At 37.4% G+C, this 25,937-nt stretch overlaps 2 protein-coding genes across 3 annotated transcripts in view; both read right to left on the reverse strand.

The window, feature by feature from the left end:
- KIAA2026 (KIAA2026 ortholog) overlaps positions 1-18,406 on the reverse strand; it is an 83,133-nt gene extending 64,727 nt beyond the window's left edge. The window contains exon 1 of the mRNA XM_004677648.2: positions 17,608-18,406. Within this exon, the coding sequence (XP_004677705.1) occupies positions 17,608-18,167 (560 nt within the window). The 5' untranslated portion in view covers positions 18,168-18,406. The remainder of the gene's footprint in view (positions 1-17,607) is intronic.
- Positions 18,407-21,061: 2,655 nt separating this feature from the next.
- On the reverse strand, positions 21,062-25,662 carry RANBP6 (RAN binding protein 6). 2 transcript variants are annotated; one of them, XM_004677651.2, is made up of 2 exons: positions 25,500-25,642; positions 21,062-24,384 (listed from the first exon to the last, which is right to left on the reverse strand). In XM_004677651.2, exons 1-2 carry the CDS (start codon positions 25,512-25,514, stop codon positions 22,318-22,320), a joined length of 2,082 nt encoding a protein of 693 aa, XP_004677708.2. In that variant the 5' UTR covers positions 25,515-25,642; the 3' UTR covers positions 21,062-22,317. The 2 variants fall into 2 exon arrangements, with proteins under 2 accessions (XP_004677708.2, XP_004677706.1); XM_004677649.1 differs by having other exon boundaries at positions 21,062-25,662.
- Between the last annotated feature and the right edge of the window lie 275 nt (positions 25,663-25,937).

A 25,937-nucleotide genomic window follows, 5' to 3' on the forward strand; every position in this document is an offset into this window, starting at 1 on the left:
CCTACACCAAAAAGCATTTCTTGCAGACAACTAAATGTATTTCCTATTTTGTCCTCTTCGACTTCTCAGTCTCAGTTTTACTCCTATTCCCCTGCATTGTAATCTCATGTTCACCTAGTTCTTTGTTTTATTTATTTATTTTGCTCTAACACAATTCATGCTCTTTCAGCTATCCACACAAGTAGCTAGATGGAACCCATCACACAGGAATAATCAATTCTACAATGCCATATCTCATCTCCCTTGACCAATTATCTTTCTGTTTTAAGCACACTTTCCCTGACCTAAATTTAGGCATCAGTTAAGGGATAATCCAGTTATAAGGAAACAACTCAAAAGATAACTCAAGAGAAGAAGAAAACTCAAAAGTTCAGAAACAGCTTAAGAAATAGCACAGAGAAAGACAAAGGAGAAGTTTTAAATAGGTAGTCTACATTATTTCTCCAGAAAGATGGAGAAAGGACTGGTAAAAGTCAACGACAAAACAAGAAGGTACTCACTAGTAAAATTCAAGTGGGCAACTTTAATAATGGGTTAATTAAAGAGGTTTTTTTTTTTTATTATTTCCCACTGCATGATTATAAATTTTTTTAAGATTTATTTATTTATGCATACAGTACAGGCCAGAGGTGCAGGAGCAGTGAGAGGATTCACCAGAGACAGAATGAGGAGCAGAACAGGCCGACTGATGAAGTACATGGCTGAGAGGAACAGTGGGTGGGTCAGGAGAGGTCTGCCACACCATTTGGATTGCCTCCAGGGCTGGAGATTGAACTCATCCTGAAGTGGCTTTAGCTTCTTAGTGCTGTGTTTTAACCCGCTGTACCACCAGGGATGGCCAAAAATTGTCTTTTAAGTTAAAAAAGAATCTTCAAAGACTCTGCTATTTTATTAAGTGGCATTAAATAAATGACATTTTTAAAAAGATTTATTTATTTATTCATACAGAACTGGGGTACAGGCCAGAGATGTGGAGGGTGAGAGGATTCATCAGGGACAGAGTGGGGAGCAGAACAGGCAGATCGACGAAGTACACTGCTGAGGGGAGCAGCAGGTGGGTCAGGAAAGGTCTGCTGAGCCATGTGGATCTCCTCCGGGGAAGGCAGGGATTGAACTCATGAGAAAGTGGCTTAATCTTCTTAGTGCAGTGCTTTAACCCGTTGCACCACCAGGAAGGGCCTAAATGACACAATTTTTCTCAAAATAACTGATGGTCTCAACTAATTTTAAAAACCCAAATATTTTGTTCAGAATAAATTTCATTTCTTGATTTGGCCTTTCCAATTTAAGGACTCTGCACTGGTAAATGTAAAGTTTTTATTTATGTAGATATAGCATATCAACTTTGATAGCTATTTTTAGTAAGTTGGATTGCTCTTCTGAACATTTTACTACCACTCCAGCTTTTCTTTACCATACAAAAGCAATTACTTAGCACACAAAAGCAATTTGGAGTTCTCAGTAAAGGCTGAATAGAAGGATCTATAGGGTCATTAATTTTTATGTTGTCATGTTCATGTTCCTAAAAGGGCACTAAAGTTCTGACAAATCTGTAAAGAGGGCAGGTAAATACTCTGGCTTCCTATTCTTAGCCAACTCTTTCAAATCTCTGCCAAGTATTGATGAGACTTTACCATAGCAGACTGCAAATACAAGGTACTTTAAGCTTCAGATAATGGCACAGAGGAAAGATGGGGAAAGATGGGACAAGTCTTATTCCCAATAACAGATTATAACAGAGAAGTAGGCACCTGGCAAGACCTAAAGACATAATTGAAATTAGAAGCATGTAGCAAGTAGATATTATGGTGTTCATAATAAATAACATTATCAACTTCTTTCTTCATATTTCAAGAATGGGAACATCATTCTAATTCCCTACAGTACCAGCAATTTATACTTTTTTCTAGCCTAATGAAGCCAAAATATGGGTGGTGTGAATGTTGATTCCACTATACTATTACAGCGTTTACCACATTATTAAAGATTACCATGTGGAAAATACATGTAAATTTTCACTACATACATGTAAAATTTCACTTCTGGGAAAAAAATCATTTGAAAGGCATCATCCTACCAGATATTAAAAATAATTTTGAAGTTACAATAATAAAGCAATTTAATACCAAAAGTTAAATAAACATACTAACAGAACAATAAAGAGTTCCAAAATACATCCAAATACACCAGGAACTTAATATATTGTAAAAACAATACAATCAATAAAATGGAAAAAGTGATGCTCTGAAAGTTGGTTGAATGTAAGAAACAATAATAAAGCTCAATTTCAACCTCATTCCTTGGCCAAAGCAAACCATACAAATCCATTAACTTAATTATATGAATTAAACTTATAGGTAGCAGGCTAAGTGTTGGCATTAATACTTAATAAACAAGAATCCCAGAGCTTGCATGCTACATGAGATGATATACAAAACACTGAATAAACACATACATACATACATACATATATACATACATACATTGCAACTGCAAGTTCCATAAAAGACAATTAAGGACACTATCTCTGAGAGAGTGATACAAGGAGTCATCACTCACAAAAACAGAACAAAAACCACAGGATCAAGTGTTTATGATAAAAGAGCAAGAATAACAACAAGTCCTGAAGTGAAAAATGCCTTGGAAGGTATGTATAAATAATAAGACAAACTCTTTGTTATAGCCTAAGATGCTAGTACAATACTTATAAGTGGTATAATAACTTCTTTTAATGCATGATTTAAAGTTCACCCTGGCTGCTGAATAAAAAATTTACTTTAGGAGAAACAAAGCAGATATAGGACAATAAATCAGAAAACTACAGCAGTACTCCTGTGTTTATTGTAGCACTACTTGTAATAGGTAAGATATGGAAACAACCTAAATGCTCAAAAACTGATGACTGGATCAAGAAGATATGGTATATATATGCAGGGGAATACTACTCAGTAACCAAAAAAGAGAAACTTGTCATTTGCAACAAACATGGATGGAACTAGAAGTGATTAAGTCAGAAGGAAAACGTAAAACATGGGATGGTTTCATTTATAGAAAGAATATAGGGAAACCTAACGAGGGGTCAAAAAAAAAAAAAGAAAAAGTAGCAGATAATCTATGAGGCAGAGACACACAGCAAGGGAAAGGGATGGAGAGAGATGTCAAAACAATGGAGGGAAGAGCACAACAAACTATGGTGATGATTCACAGGCGACCCTGATGGTGGGAATTTTATGGGGATTACACCTGTTGGGAAGGGGGGAATCAAACACTATATAAAAATGAACAATGATGTAAGTATATATGTATTAAAAAATTTTTAAAGTAAACTACAGCAATATTCTAAGAAATATATGATAATGGTTTGTACTTAAATGGTGACAATGGAGAGAAATGAACAAGATTTAAAATATAATTTTGAGGACAAAAGCTCAGAACAAGTTGATATGCTTATAAGGGAATTAAGTGAAAAGAAAGAACCAAAGAAAAACTCTAGATTTTGTTGAGAACAGCATGGTAGACAGTGGTATCACTTAATCAAAAGATAAGAATGGGATTAGAAAAACAAAACAAACCAGAAGTTCAGACACAACTGAATACAAACAACTAGCATTGTAGTGCTCCTTTAATAGTAGAGATCCAGGTGACTTATGAGATAAGGAAAAATTTTTTATTATAGTACCAGTTACACTTTATTTTTTGCCACCAGATGTACACACTATTTTAAAAATAAATAATAAAACCTGTCACTGGATTGATAAAAGACCATGTGCATTACAATTACACTTAAACTAGTTGGATTTTCACAATGAACACTTTACATGTATAATTATTTTTAACAATTTATATGGTAAATATTGTCAATCTTAGCATAATAAGTCTTAAAGATTTATTTTAATTAATTTTTTCAAAATTTATTTATGCATATAAGAACTGGGGTACAGGGCAGAGTTGTGGGGGGCAAGAGGATTCACCAGAGACAGAATGGGGAACAGAACAGGTAGATCTACTGAGATACACTACTGAGCGGAGCAGTGGGCAAGACAGGAGAGGTCCTCTGTGCCATGTGGGTTAGCTCCCTGGCCAGAGATAGAATTCATGCCCCAGTGGCTGTCCACAGCTTTATTGTAGTGAGACTCAACCCCTTGTACTATCAGGGAGACTCCATATAAATGTCTTAATGTTTCTCCCATCTTGAAATCTCTTATGATTCTTTTCTCCCTGAGCATTTTTCTCAAATGGAAAGGTTTTTTTCTCTCAACCCTATACCTTTTATTCACAAGGACTACAGCACAGGGATTAAGTACCTGGATTCTGAAGCCAAACAATCTGACTTTAAATAACTGGTTAGAGCAAATTAATCTCTCTGCATCTGTTTTCTTCATTTGTGAAATAGGTTATGTAAATCATTTATTACCTCAAAAGTAGTTGTGGGATTAAATAAATATAGGTAAAGTCCTCCAAATGGTGGCAATATTAAAATTATAAGTAGTGTTATTTCAAAGCTTCTTTTGGACTTTTGTCTTTCAAAAGGCAGCCAAAGCAGGTTCGCTATCTACTTCTTGCTGTGGGTTGGCAAATAACTACCAGCACTGCTGAAAGGATAGTTACAAAATACAGTACCAAATCTGTGTAACTAGAAATAGTGAAACATATTTTCAAGGTATATTGTTAGTATATATCTTCTTTTTTTAAGTTTATTTTTGTTATGCATACAAGAACAGGGATGTAGGCCAGTGGTGTGAGCCATGAAAGAATTCACCAGAGACAGAGTGGGGAGCAGAACAGGTAGATCTACTGAAATATATTGCTGACGGGAACAGTGGACAAGACAAGAGAGTTCTGCTATGCCATGTGGTTTAGCTCCATGGCCTGTGATGGAAATTGTGGCTGGCTGGTTGTTAACTTGTTAGTTCTTTTGTCTTTAACCCCTGGACCACGAGGGAGCCCCAATTGTTAGTATAAATCTTACATAAGTCATGGCATGCCTAATGGTATCAACTTACTTCTTAATGATTTAGGTTAACTTTTAGTTAAAAGTAGTCTATCATTTTTTTGTTTGTAACCAAAGCAAAAAAATAATAACCCACAAGGTAAAGATTAAGTTTAGAAAAAAAAACCTGCAGTATTATGTTAAACCAAAATAACCATACTATAGAATCCTATTGCCTTTAGTATACAGTCTCACATGTAACAACTCTCACAAAAAAACATTTAAGAATACATCAAATACAACAGGTGATAAACTGGATATAAACCCGTATGTATGGAAAATCCTAATCTTGTACTGAAATTTTGTGACTAAATAATACATATGTATATAAATGAGATTTAAAAAGCAAACAAATGATTGCCTCTGTTTGATGAGGTAGATGATTTTCCATTTAAAATTTTTTTTTACAATTTTCTACTTTTTCCAAATCTTTCTCAAAGAGCTTATAGAATGTTTAGCAGAATATTCAGCACACAGAAATGAATGTTCATGTTAAATATTAGATGATAAAGAATTTAAACTGCTTATGAAAATTTTTCAATAATTTTGTTATCCTATAATTTTAAACTTTCTATGAAACTTTTAAAATGAGACTTGAATATGATTAATAGATCTCTGAAATTCATTACCAACAAAATTCCCTACCATGGAATTGAAAGTAAAGAAAACTACTAATGTACTGGTACTATAACACAATCAAGGATTTAGATAAAGTGGAGGATATAAATGATTCTCAAACTTGTTCAGAATTCTGTGAATCATCATGAAATACAATCATTTTGCTTCTAAAAACCTTTTATTTAAAATGTTATTTTTAAACTATGTTCCTATAAATGTGTTATAAATACAAATGTGGATCTACTTTAATAGACTTATCAAACTAATCATAACTAGCTAATGTCAATGTGTATTTACAGCTTATTAGCTGTATCTGTCATATTCATTTTTTTGACTACTGGCAAACAAAGTTGCTGAAAATAGCTTGATAAAAGAATAACTTAAGTCAGTGAAATTTTTAAGTAATTTTTTCTATGAAAACCAGAAAAATTGGGCCCTCCCTGGTGACGCAGCAGGTTAAAGCACAGCACTAAGAAGCGAAAGCCACTTCAGCATAAATTTGATCCCTGCCCCAGAGGTGATCCACATGGCGCAGCAGACCTCTCCTGACCCGGAGCAGCATACTTCGTTGATCTGCCTGTTCTTCTTCCCACTGTCTGTGGTGAATCCTCTCACCACCCCTGCACCTCTGGCCTGTACCCCAGCTCTGTATGCATAAATAAATAAATCTTTAAAAAATAGTAAAATAAAATATAAAAAAAAAACAGAAAAAAATTAAATTATTCAATTAAAGAAACAAAAGCACCAAGTCCAACTTAAATCATGTTTAAATCTAACATATTAGTTAAATTATTTGGCAAGTACTTCTTTCTGGTAACACTCTAAAATTTTGCTTATTAACATAACAAGCTTTTCCAGATGTTTCTAAATAATCCTTCATCAAATCTACTACCTAAGAGAAATAAAGTCAAATGCAAATTTTAAATTAAAAGAAGCTGAAAATTGTTCCTCCCTGGTGGGTTAAAGCACAGCACTAAAAAGCTAAAGCCACTTCAGCATGAGTTCCATCCCTGCCAGCCCCGGAGGTGACCACAAGGCCCCACAGACCTCTCCTGACCCGCCCGCTGCTCCCCTCAGCAGTGTACTTCATCAATCTACCTGTTCTGCTCCCCTCTCTGTCTCTGGTGAATCCTCTCACCCTCCGCATCTCTGGCCTGTATCCCAGTTCTGTATGAATAAATAAATAAATCTTTAAAAAAAAAAAAAAGCTGAAAATTGATGGGAAAAGATCATAGTGACATCAGTTTTCTCCTCTAATTCATATATAGCCTTTTATAATTCTCTAGCAGCCTCTGATCTAACAACTCAAATGGAATACCAAACTCTATGAGCACAGTATATTAGGTCCTCTAAAATATGGGCTCCATAATCTGGCCCTATCACAGCTTTCACTAGATTTCTGTATGTAACTACAACTAACCAAACTAAACTGGCTATTCCCTATCTACTTATAGCGGCCTTTGCACTTCTGAATTTGCTATGCTTGTTGTGTGGAATGACTGTTACATCAACTTAGTTTACCAACTCTTAGCTTTCCATAATCATCTTTGAATCCCTAGAGCCCCAATCAAATACTAAGCTTTGTAAATCTATTTGAATGTAATGAACCATTCCTGTCTCACTACATTAACCAAACACTTCTACTATATTTTTAAATACTGTTATCTATATCTTAAGGGAGACCTGGTATCTACAGTCCACTCGATTATCTAGAATTTTTCTAAACTTGAAGAAAATAATTAGATTAAAAAATGTACAAGGGAGCTTCCCTGGTGGTGCAGGGGTTAAAGTCTCAGCGCTTTGAAGCTATTGCCAGCCACTGCAACCAAAGTTCAATCTTTAGCAGGGAGCTAACCCACAAGGCCTAGCAGACCTCTCCAGTCTTGCCCACTCCTCCCCTCAGCAGTGTATTGTAGTGGATCCACCTATTCTGTTCCCTACTCTTGTTTCTGGTGAATCCTCTCATATGCCCCTCCGGCCTATACCCAAGTTCTTATATGCATAAATAAAAATAAATCTTAAAAAAAAATGCACAAGGAAAACTTAAATTCAGTGAGATAAACAGACAAGCAAACATGTGCCTTCAATATCACTGTTTAAAGAACTTCAATACAGGTCATATACAACTAACAGGTAGTTTATTGAGTAAACCTAATCCAGGCTGAAGACAGAAGAAATGTGCAAAGTTTCCCTGAGATAACAACCTTGCTCATCCAAAAAAATAAGTGGGGGGCCCTCCCTGGTGGCGCAGCGGGTTAAAGCACTGCACTGAGAAGCTAAAGCCACTTCCGCATGAGTTCGATTCCCGCCTGCCCCGGAGGTGACCACATGGTGTGGCAGACCTCTCCTGACCCACCCGCTGCTCCCCTCAGCAGTGTACTTCGTCGATCTGCCTGTTCTGCTCCCCACTCTGTCTCTGGTGAAGCCTCTCACCGCCCCTGAGCCTCTGGCCTGTACCCCAGTTCTGTATGCATAAATAAATAAATCTTTAAAAAAATAAAAAATAAAAAAAAAAGTGGGAATTCTGACTTGATATAACAGAGTATCTTATTTGCTCTTTTTTCACAAGCTCACTTAATTTGTTAGTTCAAACAACCGTTTATTTATGTATGCCCAAGCTTCTGGAGATATGATAGGTAAGGCATAACCTCTGCCCTCACAAGGATCAAAACAGATAGGAAGAGAGGCACATCCCTACACGGTTTTGTTTTGTTGTTTTTTATAGTGTTATAAACATATAACACATATACACACAAAATTATGATGTACACGGGTAAAAAAAACTCTATCCCAGGATTCAAAGAGGGATTGGTATTTAGCTGAGCTTAAAATAATCATCAGAATTTGGCCCTCCCTGTTGGCGCAGCAGGTTAAAGCACAGCACTAAGAAGCTAAAGCCACTTCCGCATGAGTTCGAGTCCCGCCTGCCCCGGAGGTGATCCACATGGCGAGGCAGACCTCTCCTGGCCCTCCCGCTGCTCCCCTCAGCAGTGTACTTCGTTGATCTGCCTGTTCTGCACCCCACTCTGTTCCTGGTGAATCCTCTCACCCTCCGCATCTCTGGCCTATACCCCAGTTCCATATGAATAAATAAATAAATCTTTAAAAAAAATAATAATCATCAGAATTTTACTAGACACACACAAAAAAAGAGACTTCTAAAGGAAGGCAGCACTCCAGATGTCTTCAAACTATTTTGAATTTGATGACGTTCATGATTAATGACTATGAATGGAATTCTACGGAAAGCCAATGTCTAATTCAACACAAGTGTCATAGACAAAGCCAGAATCAGACTCAGTTTATTCACAAAGACATGACATATATTCATAATTCATGTATTAACTTGTTCTGAATTCTAGAATGCCAAGAATATTTGGAAATACCAAACTATTTCCAAGACGTTTTCTAAGTTAATTCAGAGCAAAACTATTGCTCAAAGATTGAAACTGAAGTCTCCTTGAACACTTATGATATAAAAATGGGTATAATGTAAGAGTATTTATCTTCAGATACTAGTCACTGCGTTATTTCTGTTACAGACCTAATTTTTTTTTCATTTAGCTAACTGAAACTTTTGCCACTTTAAGCAAATATCGTAATAATGGATAATTAGGAATTCTGTGGCATAGTCCTATGAATGCTTAATCTTTTGGAGGGCCTGTATAACACTGTTGACTAAATAAGGTTTTGCACCCACTCCACAGAAAAACTAAAACACATACACCTCTACACTGTTGCTTCCTCATATGGGGGAGAGATGTTTCATACCTTCAGTTAAAAAACCTAATGAAGATTTGGCATTCACAGTGAACTATAAAAGAGAAATACAAAACTTAAAAATGAAACAAAGGTCATGAGGTATTCTAATACAGTACTTTACCTGCTATAGTACAGAGCAATGCAATGAGAGCTAACTTTCTGTTTCTTTTCATTGCTTCTAAAATCAAACAACAAACACAAGGAATAGTACTTCTCCTATCAATAGCTGATATATGATGTGAAAGCATACAAACAGGTTTAAAAGGATACACTCAGGTGAGAATAGGCCTCTAATAGTTACTATATCCTGAAACATAAGTCCTCAAATTTTATTGTGAATAAAAATAATTTTAGGGAGCTTACTTATAAAAATGTAGATTCCTAACCTTCACTCTGAGTCTGAGTTATCAAATGTATATATGCTATTCTGGGGTCCAGAAGTCTTATTTTTTTTTTAAAGATTTATTTATTTATTCATACAGAACTGGGGTACAGGCCAGAGATGCAGAGGGTGAGAGGATTCACCAGGAACAGAGTGGGGAGCAAAACAGGCAGATCCACGAAGTACACTGCTGAGGGGAGCAGCAGGCGGGTCAGGAGAGGTCTGCAGGGCTTTGTGCTCACCTCCGGGGCAGGCTGGTATCAAATTCATGAGGAATTGGCTTAAGCTTCTTAGTGCAGTGCTTTAACCCACTGGGCCACAAGGGAGGGCCAGAAGTCTTATTTTTTTAGCACCATTCTAATGCTGGTGATCTGGGGATTAACCCTTTTGTGAGAAATGCTCTCAAAAAAAAACTTAGAAAATGACCTTTGGAACTTACAACCACTTACTAATTACCTTCAAGCCAACTTTATTTATAAAAGTCAAACTGCAAGACACCAAGCAGAAATAGTCTCTGCCCTCAAAGATTTTACATACTTGTTAAAGAGGAGAAAAAGATACATAATTAAATCACATTATATTAGGCTGCAATATATTCTATGAAGGAAAGCAAAGAAAATTAAGGGGCAAATGATTAGGGAGAGGAATATTACTTTAAAGAAGGTGCTAGGGAAAAGCTTGGTAGATAAGGTAGCATCAAAAAAGAAAGTAAGGGAGTTAAGAAATGTTCTAACGTTAAAATGTAGTTTAAAAACACGAAACACAAAATGTCACAAGGGGAATAAAAATAATTCCAGTATTCTACCTGCATACACACTTTGTGGGAGAAATTTTCTTTTTTATATCAACCTCAAAGAGTTGAGGATTATAAAAATTAAACAAAACTAAACTAAAACTTCCGCAAGCCCAAACTATTATAAATTGGGATGTTAACATTTGAAGCAAAATTTGTACCTAGCAAATGAAATACATATGAGGGAGGGATGGGGCTAAGAAAAGAGAAGATCACTGAAATACTTTGTACAGTAAATAACAATGCAAACATTTTATACATAACTAATTTAGAAGACTTAAATTCCCACAGAGAGCAATATTAGTAAGGTATCTGCAACGGATGACAAAAAGTTTAATAGTTAAGCAATTTTCACCTGAACTGGTTCATCTCCATATGAATTCTCATTTTTTAATAATCTTTTAGTGGGTATGCCTACACAGAAATGAACAAGTCTCAATTCCCAGACATAATAACACATGAAGAGAGATTTTAAAAAGCTATCAGGAGAGTTATTTTTGTCCCAGATACTTGCAGATAGGTGCACTAAAAAACTTTAAGTATTAAAGTTTAGTGCAAGTTCTTAGCACTAGCTATTCCCAATCCTTAAAACTGCATATATTAAGTCTGTAGATTATATATTTTTGAACGGAACTATATTAAAATAAAAAAAACAGAAAAAAATCAGAAAGCATAGAAAGGAAAACTAAGTGTCGCGAAACTTCGGCGACACCTATTTTTAGCCCAGTTTTCTACCTGAATAGTTTATTAACAAAATGCTAGTTTTCTTAAATCCTGCTTTTATTATAAAATAATAGGACATAAAGAAATGTTAAAATAGAAAATACTAAGGATCTTTCTGATTAGCAATAACCACTGTTAACATGTTGGCTTTCCTGACTTTTTCAAAGTATAATGTTTAATAAATACCCTGGCTTTTAAGCATGATAAATTCTGAAAACATTCACAGGTCCCAAGTGGCATATAGTATTAACAAGAAATTTGGTGGTAGTTAATATTATCACTGGGGCTCATTAGTATTTCCAATAAAGTTCTAAATTTAAAATACTAAATAATAAATACTAGTATTTATTATAGAAGAATCTCAAGTAACAATATGTATTTTAAAGATTCATATTATTATACAAGTATCTTGGAAGTGAAAATAGTTATTATTTGTTCTGGGTATCTCCAATTTTATGGAGATAGCATAGAAATGATTTGAAAGCTAAAATACAATGGATACAAACTAATCTCCTCTGTAAAAACACATTCTCCCCTTCTTATTCTTTTCTTAGGAATAAAATTACTAGGACAGCAATACAATGCTAGAATACCTTTACTGTATCAAATCTAAATAATTTTCAGTTAATTTTCTCAAATGGAGTAAAATCTCCTGCCATTATAGTCTATAAATTTACTATGTTCCAAGCAATACCTTTATATACTTATTCCAGAATAAACTTCATCTTGATGTACCTAATCATTTTTGTCAAAATAAACTCTTTTCAGCCTAATTAACAAGTTCTCAATTAAGCACTTCAGCTTTAATATACACTATACATGTTTTTAAATTATAGGCTTCGAATCTTTTGTCTTTACAAACTGAAGGCAGTCTTCACACAAAGTTCTGCCTTTGGTCACCTTGCATTTTTATTAGCATCTGTCCAAGGCAATTTCATCTCTCCTATTCAACCATCACCCTTCAGCAGGTTAATTCCTAATAAACGTGTCTAGCCGGAGAAGGCAGCCTTCTAATAACTTTCAGCTGTTTATCTTCAAATGATTGCCTCCTTTCATAGTCCCTCAGCATATCATCACCTGGACTCATATCCATTTTAAACATCATTCTTTTTTTACATCCAAATCTTGCCATTTTTCCACTTAAACTGCTGAATTTGGTTCTTCGGGACCCTTCCTCTCTTCACTTTCTCTCCTTTCACTTCAGCCTTCAAACATCAAAATACTAGTAAAATCATGGCACAAAATCTGTGACAGATCTACAATGTCACATTTTATATTTTTTAGCAAGCAGTAAGAAATTAGCCCAGCCTATCTGGCTAGATTAATGTGCCAATTCAAGCCTTTGCCTTCCTACACACTACTACTGAATATGCACTATTTCTCTGGCATACATGATACTCTCCTCCTTCATGCAAACTTTTTTATTTTCCAATTTTGTTTACCTTGAAGTAAGTGGTGATGTTAGGTTTATCAATGTATCTACAAGGTTTTGTATACTACCTAGCATAAAATAGTTCAAGTAATTGTTCAAAGAACTCCTCAACTGCATCTGTCAGTATTCTAACCACCCTCCAAAATTATGAAAACTTGAATAAAATTTATTAATCCCAGTTCCCTCCTCGTAGTTATTTTTTTCCTCTACAACCCCCTTATGCTCTTCAATAAAATTCATACGAGTAGCCCTCAAAGTTATGCACTTGGAAGATAGTTCACAAACTAACAGAGATATACCATAAAAAAAATACCAAAGTGATTATGTTCTCTATTTGTATGGGCAGAAAAACCTAACATACTACACAGAATCTCTACATACTACACAGAATCTCTTCAATTAGTTTTCTCCCATAATTTGTTTAAACCTTAGCAAAAAATCATGATAAAAACTAAATGTATCAGTATTTCAAAGTATTCTGGAAATAGTAGCATGATCTCCAAGTATTCTGACAATGGACCAAGTCTGAGAGTCAGCTTCCACTTATCTTGCCTTTTATCATTTTCTGTATATACCATCTTGGGGCAGGGATTGTGTCTCAAATCCTAGAACAAAGTAGGTGCCCAATAATCTAGTTAGAAGAACTCCTTCATTTTCTCACCATTGCACTTAAATATCTTCTGAACTTTCTCTAAATAACATGGCTTTTTTTAAAGAATACCTTGAGTATCAAGTTCCTAATACTATAGTAATGAGCGAGAAGCAAATCCAAATTTTACTGCCAAAGGTTCCAATTTTTAAATATTTAGTGAAAAAGAACTATGGAATCCAGGTGAGAGAAGCTAGACTACTAGGAGAAAGGAGAATTTGTTAAAATTCTCAATTACTTCCTGGGTTTTGATCTTAACTGAATATATGCAAGTCAACAAAATTTAAATTTAATATAGAAGGGGATTAAAGTCAGTCTATTAAAGGGTGCAGGGATTGAAACATGGCGGATGATGGGGACCAGCGACAAAGACAAACATAGCAGAGGAACTCCTGGATTCATCAGACTTAGCCTGGATGAGCGCATTTAATACGAAAATGAGAAATGACCAAGAGCTTTCAGGGAGATTACATGCTTATGATCAATATTTAAACAGAATACTGGGAGATGCAGCAGAAACTCTGACTGCCACAGTTACAGCTGATGAGGAAACTTATGGCGAGACCTACAAATCAACAAAATGGAATATCCTGATGTGCCCTTTGTCAGCAAGGTGGTTGTTGCCACTCCACTGAGAGTTGACTGAAACAATTTATCCCACATGGAAAATAAGTTTGTAGGACTGCCTCTTTAAATGTGGAAGATAATTTTGATATTAAGAAGGCAAGGATTCTTTCATTCCTCAAATGAGTTGATTTGCAAATAACTCACAACTTAAGCTAAATAGCATTCTTATTTTTCTCCAATCTTTCCAATAAATGTGGTCACCAAGTCATAGCAAACTCTGTCAAGAGTTCATCTGCTCCAATAGTTTTTTCAAACACTTTGGTGGGTTTTTTCTTTAAATTAAAATTGTTTTCTCTTTCATTTTAAAAATATGTAAATCAATCAGTCTATAAAAATTATTTGTATTTTAACTATTACCTCTACTTGGTAGTTTTTATTTTTTTAAAACTTCTTTTCTTTTAAGATTCACTTATTTATGCATATAAGAACTGGGGTAAATTTTTAAGGCTCCTTAATGATGTTTTTATATTCTCATCCCCCAAAAAAATATTCTGACAACTATAAAGAAATTTCAAAACTAAGTAAATTTTTAAGGCTTCTTAATGATGCTTTTATATTCTCATCCCCCAGAAAAAAATATTCTGACAACTACAAAGATATTTCAAAACTAGTTTGTTATATTTTAAGAAAGTCTTTTTAAGCCATGACATGCACCACTTTTAGTAGCAATGTAATTCAGAAATGAGTAATATTGCTAACATGGATGCATTTTACCAAAATATTATTTTAAAATACCAGAATTTAAAAATTGATATCAGCTCTATTGTGGTAATTGACATCTCTTCTATAATTACAACATTTTAAAATTAAAGCATTCAAACATAATTTAAAATTTTAAAGCTTTCAAAATCATCCTCAACATTTGGGAGAGGCAAAAGATCTTAATAATAACTGACAGTTTCTAAAATTCTGTGCACAACTACCTGATGATTAAGTATTTTCCAGTCCTTTCCATGTATTAGATGATTTTCTCCCAATTTCAGAGGCTAACTGATTTACCTCGGTCGCTCAGATAAATGAATGAAATTCCATTTAAAATATATATACCCTTCTTGAGAATAGATGTTATCTTAGCTCTAGATCTATCACACGTTGTATGTAATATACTGTTACATATTATTCTTTTATTTATATAAGTTATACTATACTACATATAAATGCATATATTTACATACATACTAAAATATTTGTTATGTACTTACCCTTTATATACATGTGGTGCTGTTATAAATACAATAAATAGCAAATCCAAAATAGAATATACTTCATTTTTAGTATTTTCTTCCCTTACCTCATCAATCCTCCTATATAGTTAGGGGTACAAACATTGCTCTTAAGACCATATTGTAACCTTACAGAAGTACTTGCAGTTTAAAAAAAAACTAATTCATACTTTATATACTATATAGTTCAGCATTCTAGAATGTCCCCCTAAAATATACTCCAAAATCTAGCAGCAATCTTAAATTCTTTTGAGAAACAGTTCAACTGCAATTTTTTCTGATACCTCTAATAAATCTCTTTCCCTTTTACTCCATTCTTTCTCTCATTTGCCATCCCTACACCTTCCCCTAGAAATCTGAGTGTTCATGCTCTTAAATTCCTCTGTATTTTGTTCATAGGCCCTTTATAGAATCATTATCTTTTTAAGAGTGTGTTCCTGTTCAATTATAAACCACTTGTGAGCAAGGAGCTTAGCTTTTTAATTTAGGGACTCAAATATCTGGTTCTGAAAGATACTGTCTTATTTGTATAATCTACTACTCGATCCTAACTCCCTCACTCACAATACTCCTGAAGAAACTGAAACCCACTGGGCTGCTCAACCAGAATAATAGTTGTTGAAATAATAATAGTAACAATAATGTGGCAACCTCTTTTTCCATTTATTCCATTTCTTGCTCAGAAATTACTTCCTAGCATTTACAAGTGGGCAAGACTATTATTTACAAAATGTTTGCATATATCAAATACAAAGAAAAACAAGAAACTCAAAATTTTATCTATATGAAATCATCAGACACAATTTTGTTACTAAAATGTAGAAGAATTTTATCTCTTGAACTAAGAATGCCATGTCCATAACTGCAAAACTGGATGCCTGATCAAGATAAACTCTGTGGTCTCTGAAAGGGCTAAAGTGTTGTGATACCAATTTGTAGTATATTTTACTATTTAAAATTAGTGACGTGATTTTTTTGTGAGTCACAACTATAAAGAACTTTCTATGGCGATAGGGGTAACAATATGTCACTAAATTATTAAAAGTAATTTAAAAGGCACGTTTTTAAATCATCATTAAATTATCAAATAACTCTACTTTATGAAAGGATTCAAGCAGAGGCTCCTTAGCTTAAATAGAGTTCTCCTAGTAGGTCAAGTACTGTAAACTAATTTTCAGTAAAAGAAGTCTTTGATATCCTTGAAAACAACATATTGCCAATGACAGACTAAATTATTTTAAAATTACAATTTATAAAGGACCAAAATAATAACACCACTTTTCAGAACTATTCCATGAAAGCACTTTGAGAATGCCCAGATTCAGATATTAGATATATCCTGATTTTATTCAACTACTACTCACTATTACAATTAATACACTGAGCTAACAGGACCATAAGTAAGTTTGTTTATTAAGTCATTTGATTCATACGGCAACACCATGAGTAGGTAATATTGTCATACAGATGAGGAAACCGAGACCAAAAGGGTAAAGTAAGTGTCAGGGTAAAGTAAGTGTCAGGTTCACTCGGCTGGTAAAAACAGTATTTCACTTTCCCTACCAATTCCAATAACACTCAATTGTCTTACTATTTACTTACTAATACTAAAGAATTTTCACTCGAGAAATTATTAATTTGGCTCCCATCAATTGTATGATTATAAAATAAGTTTTTTTTTTTTTTAAAACTGTGCTAAAGTATTTCCTCTTACTAAAGAAAAACTTTCATCTGTACACATACATAGAGTCTGCTACCATCTGAGTTACCTATGATTTCTGGTAGAATAAACACATATGCCTACACCTATTCAAAATTTTGTGAAGCTGCAGCTACTATTACTGCAAAAAATCAACCTTCATATGAAGCTAAAAGACAGGCGCACACCAGTTATTGTTAACCCTTTAATAACACTGGGTGGCCGACAGAAAGTAAAACAGAACTATTATTTTTTAATGGTTCGAAACAAATTCCCCCCCCTTTTTCTTTTAACATAACCCACAGTTTTCTTGCTTAACGGTATTTCATCCTAAAACTTTTTTAAAGTTGTATAATCAAACTCTTTAATGTTACGGATTCAACTTCCACCCCAGTAAAACTTTTCCTCTGACTACCCCTGTAGTTATTCCTATGGGCACCATTCACTTTACAGGCACAGACTTTACCTGGATCTGGATTCGGCTTCCTTCTCAGCTTCAGTTAATTTGGCTGCCTAGTACGTAAAGCCCACACCCACCACGCCCCTGCGGGTCCCAGCCCAGAGCCGCTGCTCCTCCTCCCGGGGTTCGCCAACGCGACTCAGCACCTATCAGCGACGCCCCCGGCCCCAGGCCCAACCCATCCTCGGACACGTGCTAGGGTGTGTTTGTGTCAGTCCGTCAGTCCCACCAGGGACCGGACTCACTTACCGAGAGAGAAGTGCCAGCTTCTGCTCCAGCATCATCTCCAGCTTCTGGCCCTGTTTGGAGATCCAATGGTCCACTCCGTGCAGGCGGTAACACATCTCTAGCATCAACCTGAAGTCCGCCACAAACTCGGTGATGCCTCCGTACTGGCCGCTGGCGAACTTCTCCTCCATCTTCAGCAGACACATGCCTTGCCCCGGCTGCTGCGAGAGGGAGCGACTGCCCCGGCCCCCGTTGCGCTGCCCCTCCGCGGCCTCCTCCTCTCCAGCGGCAACGCCCCCCAAGGGCTGCAGGAAGGGGGCGGTGAGGCCTCGGTGCTTCTCCTGCAGGAACTCGCCCAGAATGCGGTGTCCCTGCTGCAGCTCGTAGGTCAGCTCCTGTTCCTTGCAGCCACCACCCCCGACCACCATCGCCTCCTCCTCCTGATCATCGGCGTCCTCCCGCGAGGAGGCACTCCTCCCTTGGATAAACCCCGAGGCCGGGGCCGCCGCTGCCACCTCCTCCTCGTCGTCTTCTTCCTCGGCCGTCCGAGGCGGCCGCTCCTCCTCCCCGGCCGGCTCCATCTCTCCCGGCGTCTCAGGCACGCTCCAGTCCTCGACAGGACTAGGCTGGGCTGTGTGGAGCGGCCGCTCGAGGCCCCAGGAGACGCTTGAGCGCGGGCGGCTTCCTCAGGGCTCAGACGCACCGCGCAGCCCCAGCCGCATCGGGCCTCGCTTTCCTCAGCCGCCGGCTCGGTGCGCGCGGGGGTCTCGAGCTCGCCGCTGGCTGGGCGGGGTTACATGGCGCGCGGGGAGGGGGGAGAGAAGAGGAGAGCCTAGGTGCCCTCCTCTCCCCTCCCCCAGACAGCAACGCGCGCGGGGCCCTAGCCTGCCTTACCCCTCCGCGCCCCGCCCGCCTGCCCGCGCTTCACCGGCGAGGCCTGGCTTAGACCCGCGGCCTCGGCGCCCCACCCCCTCCCGGGCCGGCTGGGGGGCTGGGAGGGGGCGAGGAGGAAACGGGGGGTTCTTTTCTCGCCTTCCCAGAGAGGGCCGCAGCGCTGGGCCGCGGCAAGTCGGGCTCCTCCTTCTCTCCCTCACACCCCCTCCCGCCCCTCTCTACCTGCGGGGTACCCGGGCAGGAGGAGGCGGCGCGCGGACTGGACCCGGCGACAACTGTCAGTTAGAAGCCCCGCTGGGCGGGGGGGCGGGGGGAAGGGGAGGGGCTGGGAGAGTCGGGGGAGGGCACTCAGGCCCCCCCCCAACCAGGGCAAGCTACGGATGGAAGCAAAGAAAGAAGTACCGTCGCCATCCCGTTGCGCATGCGTACTAACACAACTCCTCCCCCAACTCGTATCCCACCCCTCTACGCGAAAGCGAAGACTTCAGCTCTATTATAGGCCCAGAGACCAGGCAGGTTGCGCGGACCAATGATGTCATCAGCTTGTAGACGACTGTAAGGGGAGGAGTGGAAAAGGAAGGGAGGCTCCTACGTAGCTTTACTAGCCGCATTAGGAGCGATTGGGACTGGGTTTTTTTAACGAAGCAAGTGTCCCCAAAAGCTGTTTCTTTTGCGAAACCCTTATTAGCCTTAAAACTAAAATTAATTCCAAAAGAACTTGCTAGATAACCTTCCAAAAGAACTTGGTAGATGAATAGTGAGAAGGCACAAAAGGTAAATCCTATCTTAATGTAAATTTATTTTTGTGCACCCCTTGATGACTGCCGTGGTTTTTTTTTTTACATACATGTAGTATATATACACATATAAAACTAAAATTGTGAGTTTAGAAAGCAGTCCTCAAAGACTCGACTAGCTGAAATGTTTACGTGTATTTGAATGTCACGTAATTTCTGAATTTGATGTTCCCATGACATCCCTTAATATCAGTTCTTATTTTGAAAACTAATCTCATGTTTTTTGCTGAAAGAAAAAAAATTCCACCTCGATTCTTAGGTCTGCTAAGAATAAATGGATTGAAACCCTTTTCAAAATATCCTTGAGACTAAAACGACTAAAACAGTCTTCAAAGTCTATGCTGTAGAGTTTTATGTGGTTAATGTGGCCTCACAAAATCATTTTAACACTGCTTAGAGACTGTCTAAACAGCTGGCTAATATTAATTTGCATGTTGCTTAAAATAACGAGAAAGAACTAATGATTCCATAAAGCAGATACTAAGATTTTTCATGTTCTATTTGAAAGATTCACCTATTTATTTCTAAGTATACAGAATACTCTTGCTTGAAACCTGCAATTAAACATAAAAACAAAATTCTAAGATGGACCATCTTAAAACTAAAAGCTATGTAACTAGTCAGGATATTCTGACTAGAGATTGTTTCTCACTAATATGACCTTTAAAGCACTGACAAAATAAAAAAAAAATTGCAGTTTTTGGGGAGTAGGAGAGGTCTCGTAAGAAATTGTCTTTGGTAAAGTAGTTAAGCGAAACTCAGTTTTAAGAATATTAACACCAACCATTTCCTTAGTTTCAACATCTCTCCTCACCTTAACATACATTTGTAATTTATTAGACATTTGTAATTTTAGGCATTTGCAGAATTCTTTTGCCTCAGAGCCCATAGATGTAACCCACCTCACAATAACAAAGGCAGGGACTAATCTTAGCTCATCAACTGGTAACCAAAACTGTGTCTGACTCCACATCCCTTTTTCTTTCACAGCTCAATATTCTGAATATACCTTACTAGAGCAAATGTTGCATTTTTTAGCCACCAACCCTATTTCATTACTCAGCTATTAGGTTACATTTATTGAAGCATGTGCCAGTACACATTTTATATTTATTATCTTCTTTAATTCTCACAATTGTACAAATTAGGTATTATGATCATTCTACAGATGGAGAAACTATTTCTTAGGAAAGTAGTGTCCAAATTCAAATCTGTCATACTTCAAAATTCTCCAGTGCTTAATTCCAAATTATCTGGCAGAATTTTCAATTCCTCATACACATGTATGTAGGGAATTGCTATAAACATTGATCCAGGGCTTCTTAATTAAGGGATAGCACAATAAAGAGGTATTGAGGTGAAGGAATGTCAGCTATAGGTCAAGGAGAAGCCACGATGACTGCCTCTTAGGAAAGCAGGATCAGGGCCTTGCACTTAAATAAAAATAGCAAACCCACTTTATTATACAAGAAATATATAGGTGGAGGTAAATTAGAAAATACAGGTAATGGGAAATATGCCATTTAAACCTACTACCTAAAGAATATGTTGTGGTGGGGTTTTTCTATTTTTTTACCTACACTTTTTATCTTAAACTTAAAATTTTGATTATCTTATACTTAATGTACTCTTCTAACCCCCTTTTTAAAAATAATCATAATGAGTAATGTATCTCAGCTTATAAGGGCTGAGATACTCTTTTAATCTGAACTGATAAGAAGTGACAAGGGAAATTCTAATATAAAAGGAATTCCAAATCAGAAAATAAAAGGACACAGTAGAAGTGCAAATAACAATGGTGATAACAGCTACCATTTATTAAGCACTTACTAGGTCTTAAATATTTGCCAAATACTTTTACATAAAGTACACAAAAGCCCCAGGAAATCATGACATGTATTTGTTCTTAAATTTTAGATCAGTGACTTGCTGAGTATTAAATCTTATTTTTTCCTACCCTATGAAGTGCTCAACATTAAGACTGATATTTCAATTAATATATTAACCCTAGATTTAAAGAACTGTGTTTTCTTATAGTGCACATCTACTGCTAAACACCTGGTCTCAAATTTGTTTTCTTTCTTATGTCTAAAGATAAAATTAATTTTGCCTCCCTTACACTTTCCCAAAATACTTTTCAGTGCTATAATAGAATCTATAAAGAACATCTTCAAAATAGAAACCTATTTAAGACCCATTTCTCTTGTTGAGCTGCTTTGCTGAGTGAGGAGAAATGGCAAACGGTGCAATATTCTGCTCAAACAGGTAACTCTGACTGACTCCCACAAATGATTACTTACTATTTGAACATTTTGTTACAATATGTTACATGCTACCAATGTTAGCTGTACCAGGGAATCCTATTCAGTAACTATGATTCTTATGGTTCTTAGTGTCCTGAATAAATTAAACAGAGACCAGTATGGCTAAGAAGATTTAACAGTTCTCATTAACTCTCCACTGGAACAAGAGTATGGATATGTTTCATCCAGTTCTCAGGAGTACATTATGAAAATGTTCATACACATTACAGAGCAAACTCCCCCAATTCACAACAATATCTCAAAACTCTTCCAATTTCAGCATCATCCCATTACCATTAAGACAAGGAATAGTAAGGAGAAATAAGCCTGCTAGTATATCTTCCCTCACAATACCAAAGTTAATGTCTGGGAAGTTCTTCAATCCTATTTCTCTGAGTTCTCAGCATCTCATGAAAGGCAACAGCACATCTTGACACCAAATATATTGTCTGTCCAGCATCAATAATTTAGACAAATTGCAACAAATCATATACTTCACATCAACTTGGGGAAAGGTGTCAAACAGTCTAAGGAGACAGAAGCACAGGTTACTGCTAAGATATGTGTTTACCAGATAAAGCATGCAAGATGAACAATAAGGCTGTAACACTAATACTAGAGAAACATGGAGAAGGGATATAACTGCTTAGTAGGGAGAGAATCATTCTCTCGATTATAATGGAACCCATTTGGAGTTACTTTGATAGTAGATGATATTCAAGTGATATTAAAGTGCTTCAAGCAAAATTCAGCAATTCCTGTAAGGCTTCCTGTTGCTCATCATCAAGTTGGGATATGCATTCCAACCATAATTCTTCAGAAGTCTGTACCTGACGCACAACATTAGCTAGGCGCTTGGCACAAGGATCTTCATAATTAATAGTCTCATTAATTTTTCCTTCTGCGATAATACTGATTATTTTGGGAAGATTGGAATTGTTTGGACCAAGTACAACTGGATGGTTACTTTCAATTAAGTCACAGAGAAAACTCAAAGTCTGAATAGCTTCCTCTTTATCCTCATGCAGTGGAAGCCATGATAACCAATGTGGAAGAACTTCATCTACATTTACACAGTTAGGCTTAAACTTCAAAATCTTCCCTATAGCTGAGATACAGTTCTCTGTAGCAATGACATTTTTTTTGGTTTTGGAATTTGCACACTTAATAACTTTTACCAGCAGTGGAACAGCTTCTGAACATAAAGAACGATAGTCATCACCACCAAATTGTGCCATAACACCCAGGCCATAAGCAGCAGCTTGCCTGACTTCAGGGTTGTTATCTCGCATATTTAGTAGCATTGGCCACCGAAAATATTCTACATACTTAAATGAAGTTGGACTGCAGTGCTCTATGATATCATCAAATATGCACAGTCCCCACTGTCTGTCTGGCCATGGCCTACTAGAACAAATTAGATTTACAATTAATGGCAGCAGCTGTTCAAACCATGGTAAAATCTTTTCCTTATATGTACTAAATAATGAGTGCAAAATATCTGATACTTTGGTCAAAATATAAACATCACATTCATCCTCATCTTGCAGAGACATCTCAACCTGTTGGTCATAGTTTTCTTCCTGTCTTTTAACTTGTCTCAATTCTTGGTTTTTAAAGTGTCCTTCAAGTTTTGCTTTCAATATTTCTCCCAGTTCTTCCAAGTGTTCATCACTAAGGCATCCGTCTCCCATTACTTCAATGGACTTTGCAAAAGAATTCATTATTTCTGAGAGTACATCTGTATCAGGTTCAGTACCAATAGCCTTGATTAGGGGATCACATATAAACTGCCACATCTGTGCAAGATATTCTGGGCCACGAATTTTTGCACATTCCAGGAGAAAAGGCATAGACTCTGCTGCTGCTACTCGAACATTGTCATGGAAATAAAATTTCAGTAAAGGAACCATGAGCTTTACTACTTGTTCGGTATACTCCACAAATCCTTCCCTTAACTCCTTTGCATAGTAAACCAACATTTGGCAAGCAGTCGCTTTTGCTTCAAGTCCTGAAGTTTTAATTCCAAAACTTTGCTGGTCTCCAAGATTTACAAATTGCCAGCCATCATCATCACTCATATTCTCCACATCTTGTGTATCTAAGAGTGCAACATCAGGCTTAGCGGAAGCAGTTTTAACAAGAGGCTCAATAACCAATGGAAGATACTGTTGAAAATCATTTCCAAGAATTTTACACATTCTAGCCCACGCTGAAACCATATAAGAGGTCTGAGGATCATCATCTTCCATATTATTTAAATCTGATTGTGTTTTCAACAATAGCTGCATCACATTTGATGCATCCTGCATAAATTTTTCCTTTCCAACAGCAAGACCAACATGACTAATGCACTCAATAGTTTTTCCTTTCAGAAGCTTGAGCTCCTTCTGAATAGCAAGCTCAACAATATGCTTTAGAGAGGGCATAAATATATCATAGTATGGAACAAATTTTTCTTCTATTGTATCTGCAACTGAGGCAATGGTTGTCACAAGCTGTTCCAAGGCCAACTTAGTTCCATTCCGAATCAATTCTTGAAGTTTAATCACCAAGATGGAATGTAGATTTTTCACCATGCCATCCAAATATAGAACCAGCAATGATTTGGGGCAGTCTTCAATAAAAATAACAAGTGCAGAAGCTGCATGTGATTGCACACGCTGATTACCTTGATTTTCCATGGTACGCAATAGAGCTGCAATCACTGTTTCATGGAATTTCTTTTGGAAATTAGGTGCAAAATCTGTAGCCATCTGTCCAAGAGTAGTACAGGCTGCAGCCCTCACCCTTGGATGGGGATCCTGAAGAAAAAGCAAAACAGAGTTAACTGTTTCATCAAGAATTGATTCCATTTGCTGATGGCATCCTTCTCCAATGGCAGATAAGGCCATTAATCCAGCATGTCGACATTTCCAATCAGGGCTCTGAAGCATCTGCATAATATGCTCCTTAGTCATGGGTAAAACAAGTTTTCCACCAAGCCCACAAGCCAGTCGGTCTAGGGCACTCTCAGCAGCAACTGCATTGCTGTCAAAATCATCTTCTTCCATTTCATCAGCATTTACCCAGTCCTCATCATCTTGTAGATCAACCATCATTGCTAAAATATGAGGAATTGCTTGTGAAATAATATTTGTATGCTTTTTCAACATTGGGGTTGCAGTTTCAGACAGGGTCACTATTACTTCAAGGGCTAGCTGGCGCTGCAGATTACTAAGTCTAGAGTCTCCACATAATCTCAGACTCAACTGCAGAGTATCTTCTAAATGAGGACCCAAGTATTTAGGTACGGTATCAGCAATCTCAACAAGGGATTCTAGCACTGAATCATCATCCTGGTAGCATGAGTCATTCACAGCCTGTAAGATTCCAGGAAGCAAGTCTGCAAAGTCTTTGAAAAGAGCAATATTATTCTCATTAGCAAGTACAAATGCAGCTGCAGCTCTAGCGGATAATGTCCTGATGGCTGGATGTTCTTGATCTTGAATACACTGGTCCAACAACCGCTTGATGATATCCAAATCATGTCGCTCTTGGTTCCCAAAAATCCCAGGAAAGTGCCAGAAAACATGAAGTGCAACTTCCCAAAGAACCACATTCTTAGAGTAGATTGCATCAATAAGAAACTTCAGACCTTCAGGCCAGTGGTTAGTGCCATCCTCATCTATGAGATTTCTGGCCAGCACTGCAAAAATATCACATAGTTTTTTCCTCATGCTAGCATGTGTTTCTAACTTAACAGCCAGTATCAGTTCAATCTTGACATCCCTCTGAACATCAGAAGGTAGATTTGGATAGACTTCCTCAAACCCAGAGGACAAAAGCCGTCGTAGCAGTGCGGCAGCCATTTGTCTCACCTCATAACCTGCTCTTCTATTTCTGACAGCATCTAACAGAAATGTAGTCTTACACAGACCTGGGATATTCTCATAGATTTCCTCTGCTTGCCTCCTCACCATACAGCTTGGATTGATCAGGTTCTTCAGAAGCTGGTAAAACTCTTGCTTTCCTGACACGGTCGCCGGCACCCCTGCAGCCCCGGTCGCCGCCATCGCGCTCTGTCAAAGCAACCGCGACTGGGTAGGAGGGAGGAGGTTTGCGGCTCAAAGCAGTGACGTAAGCTAGGCGCCGCAGATATGGGCGGGGCCGCTTCTACCGCTGGCTCGGTCCTGGGGTGCGTTCTGGGAGGTGGAGAAGCAGAGCCAGGTGGATAGGGTTGGTGAGAGAACAGTGGCTACGAGGGAGCCCTCGTTTCCAATCAGATAAAAATACACCTGTGGAGGTGAACAAAAGAAAATTATGGTATCGACTATGTTAAACTAGGATCACGGTGATTTCCCCCCTCTGTATCTGG

This window comes from Condylura cristata, unplaced genomic scaffold (genome assembly GCF_000260355.1).
Source record: "Condylura cristata isolate star-nosed mole 26May11 unplaced genomic scaffold, ConCri1.0 scaffold00006, whole genome shotgun sequence".
NCBI classification, from domain to species: domain Eukaryota; kingdom Metazoa; phylum Chordata; class Mammalia; order Eulipotyphla; family Talpidae; genus Condylura; species Condylura cristata.